This window comes from Phocoena sinus, chromosome 13 (assembly GCF_008692025.1).
Source record: "Phocoena sinus isolate mPhoSin1 chromosome 13, mPhoSin1.pri, whole genome shotgun sequence".
Taxonomy (NCBI): Eukaryota; Metazoa; Chordata; class Mammalia; order Artiodactyla; family Phocoenidae; genus Phocoena; species Phocoena sinus.
In genome coordinates this window covers 58381561-58399028 of record NC_045775.1, presented here as the reverse complement: position 1 = coordinate 58399028, position 17468 = coordinate 58381561, and the positions used below count along the sequence as shown (strand labels likewise).

The following is a 17468-nucleotide window of genomic DNA, read 5'->3' as shown; positions in this document are numbered from 1 at the left end:
AAGAGAATGTCCTTGGCGTACTCACCCAAAACCACGGGGTCCACCATCAACCCACACTGCATTATTGCCAATAACTGGACCCTGTGGCACAGGGATATCCTGCTTGCCTTAAAGCCATTATGGCCACTGCCCTTTGGGTTAAGGCCCCCAAGAAAACTGTGGGATCCCCTCTAACTATTTTTGTACTTCATGCAGTAGAAGCCCTCCTGAATTCTCATCACCCTCAATATTTCTCAGCCAGCTGCCTCACCTCCTATGAAGGAAGTCCTTTTGTTAACTGCTCCTCACATAACTCTTTTATGCTATAATAACCTTAACCCTGCTACTCTTCCCCCCTCTGTCACGAAAGAAGTCCCTCTTGACTGCTTAACACTGACTGATCACCTCCTGACTCCTCATGGTGATTTACAGGAAAGATCTCTCAGTAACACTGACTTCTCGTGGTTCACTGATGTTCTTATTTAAAAGGTAACAATGGCAAATATTATGTTGGGTATGCTTTGCAACTCCTTTTCATGTTGCTGAGGCAGCATCTTTATCAATGGTTACTTTGGCCCAACAGGCTGAATTATACACTCTCAAATGGGCCTGTACTTCAGCTAAGGGCAAAACTGCCAATATTTATACTGATGGTACACACTTTAAGAGTAGCTCATGATTTTGGAATACTGTGGAAGCAACGTGGCTTCCTTACTTCCAGCAGAAATAAAATTTTAAATGGCTCTTATGTTCAGGAATGCAATATTTTTATCTGCCACTTTAGCTATTACTAATATTCCAGGGCATTCTAAACTTTACTCTCTGGAAGCTAAGGGAAATCACTTTGCTGACATTTTTGCAGGGAATGCTGCCCTGAAAGGGGCTAACAGCCTTCTGTTGGTCCAAAGGAACATTTCCCCAGATGATAACTTAGAAAAACTGGCTAAAGAAGGCCAACAACTGGCCTCAGAAAAGGAAAAACAAGATTAGAAATTCAAAAATTGTTGGTTTGATAAAAAGAGAAAGCTCTGGTTTAGACTAACTAACAACCCAGTCCTACTGGAGACTCTAAAATCCCCATTCATCACCCCTGTACATGCATCAGACCACTGGTCTACTGACAAAATGACAGCATTCATGAATCAGTATTGATGGGGAAACACTGACAAATCCACCAAAAGTATCTACCTCACTTGTCCCACTTGCCTGAAATACAACCCAAAGAAGTCTGTTTGTACTGCTCCTAAACAACTTAAACTGTCCGATGGACCACTCAAGGTCTGACAACTTGCTCTGGCTCACGGATATAAATGTTTTAGCAATGGTCTATGTGTTTTCACATACAGACAGGCCTCTCTTGCAGACAGGCTACTGCTTCTTCTGTGGTTAAGGTCCTTTTAGAAAAGAGTATCCCTACCTGGGGAATTCCTCTCAAATTTCATGGTGATCAAGGAACACATTTTACTGATCAGGCCCTTCAAGTCTGCTATTTAGCCAGTTTTATAACACTTTCACGGTGCTTTCCACTCTCAATTCTCCTTTAGGTGAATGCACTAATGGCATTATTATGACTCAATTGGCAAAATTTGTAAAGGCCCTCCAGATACCTCGCCACTGGTCCTTCTAAATCTCAGATCCACCCCTTTTGGAACTCAGAAAGCTCTCACCCTTTAAGACAGCCACAGGATGCTCAATGCACTTGGCTCTTGCTTCTTCTGACTCACAACTGATACGAGGAGAGATCCTCCAATATTGCAAAGGCCTAATTGCTTCTATTAAAAATAACCATGTTTTGGTAGAGCAATCTTTTCATAGTGTACTTGTGGGAGATGATGACCTTAAACATCACCTGGCAACCTGGATATTTTGTCTATTGGAAAGAAACACCTCCAGAAGAACTCTCTTCAACCTCACTGGAAAGGCCCCTATCAGGTACTGCAAACCAGCCCTTGTGCTGCCAAACTCCAAGGAGTGGACTCTTGGATTAATGTGACACACTAAAAACTGCACTGAACCCTGACTGGCCCTGCACATCATCTGATGACCTGAAGGTAAAGATTTCCCGTAATTGAAGCCACATCTGATGAGACAGCTTTCCCTAGATATCCAGACCAGGCCCGTTGGAACCTTGTCTGCCAAACCTTTGATGATGACATAACACTTCAGATGCTCTCCAATCTCTATGATCTTTATAACATAGAGACTTTAGATTAAAAGTGCCTGAAAGTTCTTCCTCCTACCTCTCCTTGATACTTGAATGTGACTTCAATAGGTTTCCAATCTGTACTTTCTCTCCAATGTGAGACACCACACCCAGCAAAGGCCCCTCCTGGCATTAAGGGACAAAAAGCCACTGAAACCAGAAAACCTGATTCTTGATCAGCAGTGCTTTCAGAGAAAGACCGTGATCAAAAGGGGTAACACGTAAAATATTAACAAACAGAAACTTCAATTAAATAGAGTTGGGAGACCAGAAGGCAGAGCTCTCATGCCCTGTGATGATAGCAGAGCACAACATGAAAAAGAAAGACTCCTCTTCCTTCCTGGCAAGGACTCAGCCAATGAAAAACCATGGACTCTGTTTACTATAGCCCTCCCAACTTCCTTTCCCCCTCTCTAAAAGCATTCTCCTTCCCTTGCTGTGCAGGAACTTGCACGTGGCTCATCCATGGCTGCAGACCCCAAACTGCACTGATGACCTTATTAAGTCTTTATAGCCAATATATGAGTCAGAACACATTTTGTTTTCATTTATTAAACTTGACTCCATAAGTAAGCAAAGGAGTTGAGCCTATAGTGATTATACCCCACTTCTCTAGCTTGAGGAAAGGATCCAATGAGAAGCAGGATCTCCTCTAATGGGAGAGGAGGCAAGAGTGAGGGGAGAACTATAAAAGGTCTGACTCTCTGGGATAACTGCTGGAATTTCCATCAATCCAGTGCATGCTATTCTAAAACCAATCCTACTCCTATGGCTCTCAATGAGACTAAATAGATGGGGACCCACAAAGCTTAGCCATCGGTCTACAAGGATCATGAAAACTGTCATCTAAAGCCACCCTACTCCGGAAAGGAAGAATACCTGATCTTTTTGTCCTAGGGCCATCTCTCTCTCTCTTTTTTTCCCCCTTCTCTCTCTCTTCTTAAATTCATCCAATAAATAGACCTCATTTTCTTAGAGTATCCAGTACCAAAGAATGCTTCAGTCAGCCAAACAATTCTAGTGACTTAGCAAAAACTGAAAGAGGAAAGAAGAGATTTATAAATACTGCAAGTTAGTCCAGAAGTAATCCTGCAACAGGCTGTTAAGAACTACTCATTTGTTGTTCCTCTCTTCACACTTATCAAAAAGAAGGTAGTTACAGGCAGTCTGAGAATGACCAATAGAATAGAAGAAACCAGATTTTCAAAATGGAGGTACCAAACTATGACCAAAGTCAAGTGGTCTCCACCTTTTTTTCAGTCTGAAAATGTCTAAATTAAATAGCTTTGTTTTCTACATTGCAAGTGCTATATTAAAGATTAGTTTCAGCAAGCCAAAAACCAAAAACAAACAAAAGAAAAACTAGGCCTAGTTTTTATCTTGATAAACTCAATATAAAAAGCATTTTTGGTTTTTCCTTGATATATACAGCATATAACTATTCCTAACTAGAACACCTGATGAAGAAAATAAACAATCAAATTATGAATTTTTAAAAAATCACCTTGGATGAAATGATAGACTCTTCCTGGTCAGCATTTTTGCACTTTTTTCCTGTGTCTTGCTCTGCTGATATACTTTCTGTACTTCCTGATGAAATTAATCGCTTTCTTCCTTGCTGTGTGATGTTTACTTGGGTTTTGTCTTTGCAGATTCCTTCTTTTCCACTTTCTCGGATTACATTATTATCTTAATCACACACAAGTACATAAACACAAAGAAAAAGAAGAAGAAAATTATCTCCTGTACCTTCAAATGTCAATAATCCATGCCAAAAAAAAAAAAAAAAAGACAGAAGGAAAGAAAAAGGATAAAAGAGCAAGTAAATTTAAAGTTCTATTTATATTAAGGCCAATCTCCAATCTGAAAATGCATATTTGCAAATCTCAAAAAGTATTAAGCAGCACCATGGCCAAGAGCTCCAGCCCTGAAGTCATCCTGGCCAAGATGCTAATGTGGGCAGGCTCCATCCTTTAACTGTTTCACCTCACCTCTCTCAACTTTGGTTTCATCATCTGGAAAAAGGGAGTTATAATAATAACTGATGGAGTTATTAGGAGGAGTAAATGAGGTAAGATATATAAACTCTCAGAGTACCACATGTATGTTAGTTATCGTATACATTTTTTAAAATTTTGGCATTGAATTTCTCTAACAGAAAATCTGACATATAGCTATCCAATGAATTTTACATATACTTACTGAGCCTCTATCATCCACAGTGAGGAATACAACTTAAGTTACCTTAAATACAGATTAAGTACCTAAAATAACTGAAAAGGAAGAGCAACCTCTACAAACTTCACTGATAAAGAAAACAAGTCTCAACAACAATGGACACTGCATTGTCATAATACTTATTCAAGGTTCAATGTAGTGGGGAAACTTAAATCAGCATCATATTTTGTTAACAAATTCATGAATTGTCTAATCAGAAAAGAAAAAAGATCTGCTTATTTTAAGAGGAAAATCTTCATGGTTAGTTGTCTTTCTCCTCTACTTCATGAGGGCAGAGACTTTCTGTGCCTTGTTCATTGTCCCCCATTTTGTGTCTCTAGTATCTAGACCTATACCTAACACAAAACTGATACTCAATGAATATGTCTGAGTAATTGAATTGTTAGCACACACAGAAATTGTCCAAAGATCCTTTGAGAGACTGGATACAGGTATGTAAGGCAATCTGTAGTCACTATTTTAATGTTCTAAAGCAAAGGTTAGCAAACTTCTGTAAAAAGCCAGAGAATAAATATTTTAAGCACTGTGAACCATATAATATTTGTCACAACTATCCAACTCTGCCTTGTAGTGTGAAACCAGCCATAGACAATACATACATGGATGAGTATGGCTATGTTCCAATAAAACTTTCTTTACAGAGACAGGCAGTGGGCTGAATTTGGCTCATGGGCTGTAGTTTGCTCAGAGCTGTTCTAAAGGATATTCAAATGCCCTGAAATGACACACCCTCATTAAATTCAGAAAAGAAATACTAATAGAATATTGTCCATATTATTGAACAGGAAAATCACTGAACCAATATAAAAGTAATGTATTTATCAAAGGAAACTTATGAAAAAACTATCTAATAACTAAACTCAGCCTCAATTATTTAAATCTTTGTTTTGAATCTAAATTAGGGAACATTTCACATCACTTTAGAAACTGGCAGAAATAGGACTAAATAAAACTGACTATACAGTTTGGTGAAGCAAATGACCAAATATTATAACAGTTATGAATTAGTGAAACCAAGGGAAATAATCAACTGTGATACTGTTTACTATGCTAGGAACTAAAAAACTGTATATTAAATAAGGCACAGCTTTTCCACAAATGAGAGTTCACCACATTCCAAGTGTCACAGATGTATATAAAATTCTAAAATTAAATATATATATATTTAAAATATCCAATTCTTTAAAATTCCAAATGATATACTACAAATATCCCTTCTAGGGACCAGAGCTCATTTTTTTTTTTTTTTTTTTTGCATAGGAAGAAGTCATTTTGATATTGTTAAAATGTTCTTCACAAAGTGTATATAAAATATGTAAGTTAACTGGCTTGTAACAATCTTTATATCTGGCATATAAAATATTTTTCTAAATCCAGGATAGGTATACTTAAATGATAGAAATATAAAAGAAATTAGCTATTAGAGCAAATCAGTTTATTTTAAACAATTACTAACTGCATTTACTTACATGATCAGTTACACTAATACTATATGAATACTAGCTCAACTATATGCATATATGTCATTAAAATCACAACCATCCAATTTTATCCTCCAAAGAAACCACTTCTAACAGTTATAGTAACAATTTGATGCGTATCCTTCTCAACTTTTTCCTAAGAATAAGCAAATATATTTACAAATACATAAATATATACAGGGCTAAAAGTATACATGCTATTATTTCTCTGGGATAAATACCTAGAACTGGAATTTCTGGACCAAAATGTGTTATACATTTAAAGATTTAAGAGATATTGGCAAATATCTCTATTTAATGTCTCTAAATAACTTTAAAAGGCTATACCAACTTATACTTCCACCAACCACGTTTGCTGATACCCATTTTGGTCAGTACTGAATATTATCAATTACTGAGATTTTGATGAGCTTAATAAACAGAAACTGGTATCTGGTTGTTTTAATTTACATTTCCCTATCTGATAGTAGTCATATCTTTATTGGCTGTTTCTATTTATTCTTCTGTAGTACAGCATATAAAATGCCCCAAATTTCTACCAAGTTCTTTCTTTTGTGTTACTAAGTAGACAATTATTAAAAACCTTCTATCTATTTTATAACTGTGACAGATAACATCTCCCAGTGTATTGTTTGTCAGTCTGCTATTTGCCTCTGACTTTGTTTACAGTGTCTTTTGCATTAAAATTTTTTTTTTACCTTTAATCTAAATAGATCTGCCAAATTTTCCCTTATGGTTCTAGGCTCCTCATCATCTTAAGACCATTTCCCAGAAGTAATAAAAAATATTTCCCCATATTTTCTTCAAATGCCTTAATAGTTTCAATTTTTACATTGGTTATTAATTCAATAGAAGTTTATTTATGAATATGGCATGAGCAGTGAGTGCTCTATTATTATTTCTTCCAAATGGAAAGTTAATTCTCCCAACATATTTAATAATGATGCATCCTTTCCCCATCAATTTAACTGATAATTTCTTATATATTAAATGTGTGTTATTCTAATCTGCTTTGGGGTGTTTCACTCTTTTTTACTGGTCTAACTTACCTATTCCTATGCCAGAACTATCAACTACTAAAAGTAGGCACCAGCCTAGATTGTGAAAAAGGAAAGTTCTATAAAGAAATGAATATTTCTGTCATTCAAACTGTCCTTGAGCATATATAAAAAATCTCCTAATGCACTTTATACAATGCTGACATAGCTCTAATGTCAAAATCTGACATGGATGGCACAAATGGAGAAAAATACTAACCACACTTATGAATATAGATACAAACGTCCTAAACTAAATATCAGCAAATCTAGCACAGCATGAAAATAATAAGTCACCACAGTAAAATTAACTTATTCCAGGAACACAAGCATGGTACAACATTAGGAAATCTACCAACATCATTAATTTCATTATCATATGAAAATGCAGGACTGTTTCTATAACAAAATTTCTTTTCAAAGAATTCAACAGTTATTCCTGAAGGAATCAGTCAATCACACTAAACATGATAAGTATCAGAACCAAATACCAATCATATTAAATGCTGAAACACTAACAGAATTACTGTTAAAATCAGGAATACAGATGCCAATTTTATCCATTTTTATTTAAAATTTATAGGATCTAACTTATGAAATAAGAAATGTTTTTAAAAGCAGTAAATAGATCAGAAGAGCCAAAATTATCATAATTCTGTAGATATGACTATACAGCTAGAAAATCCAAGAGGCTAAAAAATGATTAGAATTAATTAGATCATTTAACAAGGATGCTTAAAATAAAGTAAATGTTTATAAAGAATAAGAAGAGCTTTAAGTAAACTGAACCATAACCAAATTAAACAATGTCAGTTAAATATTTATAATCTGTATTGTGTTGTCATACAGAAAATATTCAGAGTACAAAATTAAGTGTAAACTAAATGGCTTGGGGATTACTTACTACTTCAACCTTATCAGCATGTGCCATTTTTCATAACTCCATGTTGGAGGATTAGAAGATGGGGAAAGAAGAATACTAAAGGGTTGCATGATAACCAGTGAAAATACAAAAGCTGCCTTTTCAATCTAGCAAGAGTGTCATACCCTAGGAGTTCTAACTTGTCCTGGGGTCTAGAAGGTTGAGGAAGCAAATGGAAGCAAAGAGAGGGGAGGCTCTAATACCCTTTGCCCAAATATTTATATTCACTTACCAATCACTAAGGGGCATGGAAAAATTTTAGCCCAGGCCTGAGGAGCTCATGATAACATCTAAGGGCTAGTACCTGGGGACCCAGAAAAGTAAATAAATTAGAAGTATACTGGTTGAAAGACAGAAAGGATAGCCTGATCACAGCAAACAGTCACGTACATATAAGAATTAAACTAACAGTTAAACTGAGAAAAGATCTAGAAGAGAATGCAAGGGCATATTAATAAAATAAAAAGCAAAAACCAAACCAAACCAAACCCCCAAAGCATACAGAGGGTAAATTTAGGCGGCCATCCAGGTATAGTGATATGGTTCAGAGCATGGGCTTTAGAGCCAGACAGAACTAGGTCTCAGTTATAGCTCTGGCATTTATTATGATCTTAAAAAAGGTAGTTAACATCAGTTAACATTATTATTTGTCCTGTAATTAATGTCACAGATGGTTCCAAAATATCAAGATGGTTTCAGATAGTCTAAATAAAGATCAATGAACACAATAGAGTACTAAAGCTGCAAAAGACATAAGAAAGTAACCTACATCTAAATGAGCCTAAAATGCATCTTGGAAATTGATTTTTCAAAATCATTAGCATCGGTCTATTGACCTGGATGATATATTACTTAAACAAACAGAACAATAACAATAAAAACTACACAGCAGAAAAAGTCAAATTATTCCAACCTTTAATTAGCTGGATTCAAGTACGAAACTGTCCTTTACTTCTAAATCTTTCTGTCTTTAAAGGAGTTAAGTAACCTAACTTCACTTTTTTAAGTATTCCCCCAAAGTCTGAATTTTTAAGACATGCCTGAATGCAAAGACTTTTTTATCTTATTTTGAAGCTTTAGCATTTTAAGTATATTATGTACTATATAATATTCCTGTCCAAATCAATGTCAAATTACTCATTTGTATTTTCAAGGTGAGGTGCCCAAAAAAGTGCTTCTTATTTTATATGGTGCATTTATCAAGTGAAAATTAATGGATATTTGCTTCAAATTTATAATTTGAAGCAAATATATTTTAGACGATTATAAGTCATGTAATAATGGTAGTACAGAAGCAGATAGAGTACAAAATAACTCTGAAAGAAAAGAACTTGTTTACAAGGAGGCAGTTCACACTGGTCCAATTTTTGGTCAAATAATATTCTTTCTATATTAGAGAAAAGGTTCTACTGAGGGAAAGTGCTGCCCCCTCTCCACTACCATCCCCCATTCCCATCCTGCAAACTGAGAAGAACCACACTTAATGAGAAATGTTACTGATAAAAATATATTATACACGTAATGATGGGGGGTGGGGGATTGAAAACCACTGTCCTGGAATAAAACACTTAGCAGGAAATCTTAGATTTAAATACGAAAATTCTCTAGACTAAATCACATCTCCCTCACCACATGATATATGAGCTATTTTTGCCACAAGATCACTCTGATCCTACTACAACCTAAATTAGCATCAAATAAGGAATATTCTGTACACAACATATTTGATCAAAAACTTTAGAAGACTTCTATGACCACTATGCTGAACATGAGAAATAGTAAGAGTCGGAACATTCAACTAACATATATTGTGCTGTTAATTGTACTGTCAATTGTGCTGTTAATTTATAAAAGACAATGTTCAAGGTAAAAAGGCAGATTGACTGAACTGATCATCCCAAACAAAACCATTACAAATTTTAGACAAAGTATTTTTTTTAAAAAAATAACTATTTGAAGGCACTAGAGAATAACCAAAAAGGCAGAAATGAAGAGTCTGACCTTGAAAAATTAAACTACAGTCTGTGAGGTTTATCAATTTATGACTTTTTCCCTGAGGGCATCCCCCAATTCGCAGGTGACAGAAAGCTGCAGCCTTACTGGCTTAAGTGGTCAGAGGGCTGAGTTTGAGGCTAACAGAGTAGGTAGAAAGTTAAAGACAAAATTCCAGAAGGAAGAAAGGCTTAGAGAGCCAAGAACCAAAACCTACATTTAAAACTGACCCAAATCCCTGGCTGGTTGCTAAACTACATGCGCAGAGACTGCAGCTGCTGTCTACACGGAGGAAACAGAGTTCAGGGCCTGAATTAAATGCCCATTAAGAAAACAGGAAGTAAATTTCCCATTAGGCCCAGTTAATTGCCTATTAGAATAAAAATATTTATACAGAGGGATATAAAATCAAAGTCTCTATACTCTATCATTCATAACATCCAAGAGCATAAACAAGAAAATGTGAGCCATATAAAGGAAAATAAGCAGCCAATAGAAACTAAACCTGAGATGACTGAAAAGTTGCAAATAAAATGCAGACTGAATAATACAATGTAGGAAACATTTTAATAATCTTGAATCAATGGGAATACCCAGCAGATGACATAAATCATTGTGGTATCTGCTATAACAGTGAACTATGCTAGGACACTGGTCTCATCTTCTTTGACTCCTTCAGCACGTACCATTGTGTGCCTGTAGTTTTTTGTTTAATTAAATAATTAATTTTAAACACTCTTACTGTGCTTGTCTTTTACCTTAGACATGACCCCAACAGGTCTGTTTGAAAACTTACTTTAATAAGTCATCTGTATTGCTTTCAGTATTAAAATGAATAGTATTTTTCTACATATGTAAATGGCACATATTGTAATGGGTGAAACCTAGAGTTGACCAGGAAACAATTTTTCGAAAGTTTTTTTTCCACTGTAGTATAAAGGGAGTGCTTTAGCAACATATATCATGATCCTTTAATATTTACACTTTTTGATAAACTAATTTCCTTTCTACAATTTATACCATAGTAATAATAAGAGTAGACTTCTAAGATATTCACGATTTTTAATCGCACTTATTAATGACACTGCAATTTGAGACAGTGAATAAATATTCAGTAATAAGATAATTCTTAAATGATGATGTATTAAGACCATGTATTACTGTGGTTGGCAGAATTCTAAAATGAACCCTCCCCAAGATTTCCTGCCCTAATCCCCAGGACAGTGAATAAGATGAGATATCATGCCCATGATTACGCTAGGTTATATGGCAAAATAAATGTTGCACCTATTTTTAAGGTTACAAATCAGTTTATCTTGGGTTAATTAAATGGGAGACCATGTACATGGGCCTGATCTAGTCAACAAGTCCTTTAGAGCAGAGAGTTTTCTCAGCTAGCCAACGAGGGGAAATTAGAGAGCCGCAAAGCTGGAGAAAGGTCTGTTGTGTTATGCTGGCCTTGAAAATGAAGTGCAAGAACAGAAAAATGCCCTCTAGGAGCAGAGTGAGCTCCAGCCAACAGTCAGCAGGAAAACAAGTCCTTTAGTCCTCCAACTGCGAGGAAGCAAATTCTCCACAATTGGAATAATCTTCTAAGGGGATTCTCTCATGACACCCAGGTCAGAACCCAGCCTGACAGACACTTCGATTTCTCTTGTGAAAATCTCAACAAACAACTCAGTTGAATCTGCCTGGACTTCTCATCTTTAAAACTGTGAGCTAGGGCTTCCCTGGTGGCGCAGTGGTTGAGAGTCCGCCTGCCGAGCCCCGGTCCGGGAGGATCCCACATGCCGCAGAGCGGCTGGGCCCGTGAGCCATGGCCCCTGAGCCTGCGTGTCAGGAGCCTGTGCTCCACAACGGGAGAGGCCACAACAGTGAGAGGCCCGCATACCACAAACAAAACAAAACAAAAAAAACTGTGAGCTAGGGCTTCCCTGGTGGTGCAGTGGTTAAGAATCTGCCTGCCAATGCAGAGGGCACGGGTTCGAGCCTTGGTCCGGGAAGATCCCACATGCTACTGAGCACCGAAGCCAGTGTGCCACAACTACTGAGCCTGAGCTCTAGAGCCCACGAGCCACAACTACTGAAGCCCGCATGCCTAGAGCCCATACTCTGCAACAAGAGAAGCCATCGCATCGAGAAGCCCGCGCACTGCAACGAAGACCCAATGCAGCCGTAAATAAATAAATAAACAAATTTATTTTTAAAAAACCTGTGAGCTAATAAATGGGTACTGTTTTAAGCCACTAAAAAATAATCATAATCATAATAATTAGCAGAATGGTGTTCGATAAATGGCATAAAATAAAAGTTTATGTTTAAAATTAGACTTCATGAACACATCTAAAGAAATGTTAGGCTAAGTTATACACTTACATAACTGCTATTCTGTCTTCATTTGTTCAGAAAAACTTTCAAATTCTGTTAAACATTTTCTTGAAACAAAACCTACCTCCACTGATGACTGGTAATGAAAGGTTCTGATCACTTAGATTTTCTGTTAACATCCACGCTGGAAGGATTCTTTTCCTCTGGGAAGGGTCTGGCTGTTGCTTACTCAAGTCTCTACTTTCATCTAGGAAAGACTAAAAAGGCACCTATATATTAATTGCTAAAAATAATCCTGCATCCTTAATAAAACCATAAAAATTATTTACTTACAGAAAACTACCATTAAAAAAATCCATCTGGGGCTTCCCTGGTGGCACAGTGGTTGAGAGTCCGCCTGCCGATGCAGGGGACACAGGTTCGTGCCCCGGTCCAGGAGGGTCCCACATGCCGCGAAGCGGCTGGGCCCGTGAGCCATGGCCGCTGAGCCTGCACGTCCGGAGGCTGCGCTCCGCAGCGGGAGAGGCCACAACAGTGAGAGGCCCGCGTACCGCAAAAAAAAAGAAATCCATCTGCAACTGTGGACTGAGTTGCTCAAAGTTCTCAAAGAAAGAAATTCAATATCTCTATTAGTTGAAGTGTTGGTCGAGTGTGATATTCTCTAGAGCTTAACTTACAAAGAGCAGAAGCAGATCAATGCTATAAATTTTGTCATGATATGTCTAATACCAGTTGTCTTTTCTTTCCTTAAGGAACATGTTATAAATGGATGAGATCTTAAATTTCTTACCACACTATTTGCAGCGGTCTGGGTCTTTCCTATTTCTGTGCTTCTTTCCAGCTGTGGGGCATCAGGTGTCTCATCAGGCAAATCAATCGAGGAAGATTTTGGCGTTTCATTCAATACATCATCTTCATCAAGTATTTGACTGTTTCTATGAAATACAATTGAAATTCATTTATTAATCACTTAAATTTGAAACATTTCTATTGCCTACCATGCCATCATTAAGTGATTCTCCCAAGTACATCTAACTAATGGGTTATGCTACTTTTCTCAGACTTAGGAAGACAAAAAAGCAGATTATAGTATGCTAGAATAAAATACATAGACTAGAATATGTTCCTCATCTTCTGCCCACTCTATCACCATAAAATACATTAATCTTTCCAAAACATGGGCCTAGAAACCACAGCTACTTATAAGATGGGCAATGGCCATCTCTATGAAGGCTTAAGAGTTATTTACTTACTATATAGTATTTGTTCGGATTGTCCATAAAAGTTAAGATCTCCTCCAAGTATCCAAAAAGAAAATGCAAACTGTAAGAACATCAGCTAAGCTAGTTAGGCTCTTGAAGAAAAAAGAAATAAAATCCTGAGGTCAAGTTCACACACAGCTGCTACTGGGGTCCTGGCCAGTGCAGCCACTTGTGAAATCTCCCCAAACTTGTCGTCTGACACAGGAGCATCCACGGTCACATGTGGAACATACTAGCAGAACCAATTACCTCCTACTTGCTGCAAAGTGTGGTAAGATCATCCAAAGTTCTGGATCATTATTCTTTATGTATGCATAGAGATGATCCAACAGACTTATCTTTTTCTTGTTTTTTCATTTTTTTGTTTTTTTTGCGGTACGCGGGTCTCTCACTGCTGTGCCTCCCCCCCGTCGTGGAGCACAGGCTCCGGATGCGCAGGCTCAGCGGCCATGGCTCACGGGACCAGCCGCTCCGCGGCACGCGGGATCCCCCCAGACCAGGGCATGAACCTGCATCCCCTGCGTCGGCAGGTGGACTCTCAACCACTGTGCCACCAGGGAAGCCCCAGACTTATCTTTTTGAAAATTTGAAAATATAGATGGAAATACCACTCAGAAATAAAAAGGAAAAAAGTATGATATGTACATCAACTTGGATGAATCTCAAAGGCAGTTTGCTAAGTGAAAGAAGCCAGACACAAAAAGTACATATCGTATGAATCCATGCATATGTCATTCTGAAGAGGTAAAGCTACAAGGACAGAAATCAGATCAGAAGTCACCAGAAACAGTGGGTGGCGGAGGGGAATGACCACAAAGAGGCAAGAGGGAATTTTCTGGGGAAATGAAAATGTTCTATATCTCATTGTGGTGGTACTTACATGACTACACAAATTTGTCAAAGTGCATTGAATTATACATTTAAAAGGGGTGAATTTTACTATGGGTAAAATGTTCCTCAGTAACACTAACATTAAAAAACTTTGTCTAGCTGAGAAAAGAATAATTAATGGCTTGTTTTATTTGTTTTAGTGTATCTTATAGGAATAACCTCCTTCAAAGGCAGACTCGAATTCATGGCAGGAATCAGTCAAAAGAGAACAACTTACTTAGACTAAATTTCCCTACAACACCACTGTTTTAGTTCATTCAATAAATATTTTTTAATTACCTAGGGTGTGTCAGACACTGTGCCAGGCACTGGGGACTCAGAGTTGAAAATGTATGATTGCATGAAATTGCACTCCCATCACAATATTCAAATCCATTTTACTCACAACACACAGGTGTGCTTCCAAATTCTGATTTTTTCCTCAAACTTTCTTAATATTTAATTTGAAAAATATTAAGAAACACTCCAGAGAAATGCAATGGCTTTTTACAACTTACAGTGTTACAAATTAAGCAACATCATCCATTCCATTTCTAGTTTTTCTATTCTGGCATAAATTCAAGACTAATACACACACATCCTATAGCCATAGGGAATTTTTATTAATATTTACCAAGAATAAATATAACAACAAAAAAAATCCTATCCCAGAACAAAATTCCAACATTTAGTTTCAAATAGATCAAAGTGCAAATTATTCTCTTATACTTTTATTTAAATATAAATATTGTCACTGTGATATGGACATATTCTTAAATTATCTTCAAATACTTCCTCCTCAAGCAATCAACTATCACAGATTTATAATACAGTGTAATCAGAATTTGTTAAAAAATAAAAACTTGGAATTTAATCTAAATACAATATAACAAAGGTAAATGAGTTACCCTTTTCTTTGGTAATAGCTATCAAGACATAATTCACATAATCATGAAATTCATGCTGCTAAAGTATAAAATTCAATAGTTTTAGTATATTGCAAAGTTATACAATGATCACCAATATCTAATTTTGGAACATATTCATCACCTCAAAAAGAAATCCCATATGCATCAGCAGTCACTTCCCATTCTCTTCTCCAGCCCCAGCAACTGCTAATCTACTTTCTGTCTCTAGAGATTTACATTTTCAGAAACTTCATATAGATGGAATCATACAAGTTGTTTGTATACAGATGTTTTCAATTCTTTTGGGTACATTCCTAGGAGTGCAATTGCTGTGTCACATGTAATTCTGCGTTTAAAATTTTGAGGAACTGCCAGAATATGTTCCAAAGAGGCATTAACACTTTACAACCCACTATCAAAGCATAAGAGTTCCAATCTCTCCACAACCTCATCAACACTTGTTATTATGTCTTTTTTACCATAGCTACCCTACTGAACGTGAAATGGTATCTCATTGTGGCTCTGATTAGCATTTCATGTTGAGCATCTTATCATGTGCTTATTGGCCAGTCGGGTATTTTCCCTGAAGAAACGTCTACTCAAATTTAGTATGCATTTTGAAATTGGGTTGTCTTTTTATTACTGTGCTGTAAAAGTTCTTTACATATTCTAGATAGAAGTCCCCTATCAGATATATGATTTGCAAATGTTTTCTCTCCTGTGGGTTGTCTTTTCACTTCCTTGATGGTATCCTTAGAAGCACAGAAGTTTTTAACTGTGATGAAGTCCAATTTATCTATTTTGTTTGCTTGTGCTTTTGTTCTTATATCTAAGAAATCATTGCCTAATCCAAGGTCACAAAAATTTATACTTGTGTTTTTTTCTAAGCATTTCATAGTTTTAGCTCTTATATTAGGTCTCTGGTGCATTTTAAGTTTATTTTTTCTATGTTGTGAGGTAGGAGTCTAACTTCATTCTTTTGCATTTGTCCCAGCACCACTTATTGAGAAGGCTACTCTTTTCTCCATTTAAATGTTTTGGCACTCTTGTAGAAAATTAATTGGCCATAGTGTAAGGGTTTATATCTGGACCCTCAACTGTATTCCACTGGCCTGTATGTCTTTCTTCACACCAGTACTACACTGTTTTGATTACTGTAGCTTTGTAGCAGGTTTTGAAATTATGAAGTGTGAATCTTCCAACTCTTTTCTTCTTTTTAAAGACTGTTTTGGCAATTAAGTTATTCTTAACTCTTAAAGATATATTCCAAGTTATATTTAAATATAAGTTATATATTTTGTCTTTAATACAAAATGTACTGCTAATATGTATGAGCTGGATCTAAAAGTAAGTTTTAAAATAATTATAAATGAATTGTAAACATGCACACTTTCATATTACAATGGCATTTTCATCAACATTTTATTGTTTTGCCCTGTCCAAAATTAAAGTGATTAAAATTAGCTATTTATATGGAATCTAAGTATTAAGAACTTTAACAATTTGAAAGAAAAATGTAATTTGGTACAAAAGATTTACTTTCCTCAACAGTGTTTTAAAGAAAATAATCCCTCTAGAGAGAGAATGTTATACTTCCTTATCAGCAATGAAATTCAGATAAAGAAAATGTTATACAATATTTCATTCATGTATTCAAGAAGCCAATGCCTGCTAAGCACCCACTACTGGGGAAGCAATAGGAATGCAAAATTAATGTTGGTCCTTCTATATGAAATACGTCAAAATTTAATTAGCTAAAATCTAAAACTTTTTTTTGGCTTTCTTACTTCGACTTCTCAAAAACGTATGGATTTTAGTACTTCTCACAGAATAATTTCATAGAAACATATACAGAAAAGAATGAAAAATGAACACACTAGAGCTGATATATACAGACCCATATGCTCTCACTGAGTTCATTATGAATGGGATTTATTATACAGAATGTAAACACTCATGAAAAGCATGTTGACATGAGTGAAGTGAGAACCTAAAGAAATGACAAGCTTTTGTACGGTTGTTTTGTTGTTCAAATCTCTTTCTTAAATTCATAACTGGTTGGAAGAAAAAATTTACAATGATGTCAGGGGTCCTTACAACTGACACAAAGCACATAGGTTTTCTTTATTCAAATTTAAAAATATTTCAACATGTAGAAATATAGAGAAAATATAATGTATGTATTCTATCTACCTATCTATTAATATAAATACTTCTGTATCCACCACCCAAAGAGAAACATTTTGTC

The 17468-nt window shown here is 36.1% G+C and overlaps 1 protein-coding gene across 3 annotated transcripts in view; it reads right to left on the bottom strand.

Annotated features, from left to right (window-relative positions):
• The window catches only part of APLF (aprataxin and PNKP like factor), an 86852-nt gene that overhangs the window by 38294 nt on the left and 31090 nt on the right, over nucleotides 1-17468 (bottom strand). For all 3 annotated transcript variants that reach the window (XM_032653443.1, XM_032653444.1, XM_032653445.1), the window contains exons 4-6: nucleotides 12971-13115; nucleotides 12305-12437; nucleotides 3687-3871 (exon numbers count right to left, since the gene is read on the bottom strand). In XM_032653443.1, coding sequence (XP_032509334.1) covers nucleotides 3687-3871; nucleotides 12305-12437; nucleotides 12971-13115 — 463 coding nt within the window. The remainder of the gene's footprint in view (nucleotides 1-3686; nucleotides 3872-12304; nucleotides 12438-12970; nucleotides 13116-17468) is intronic.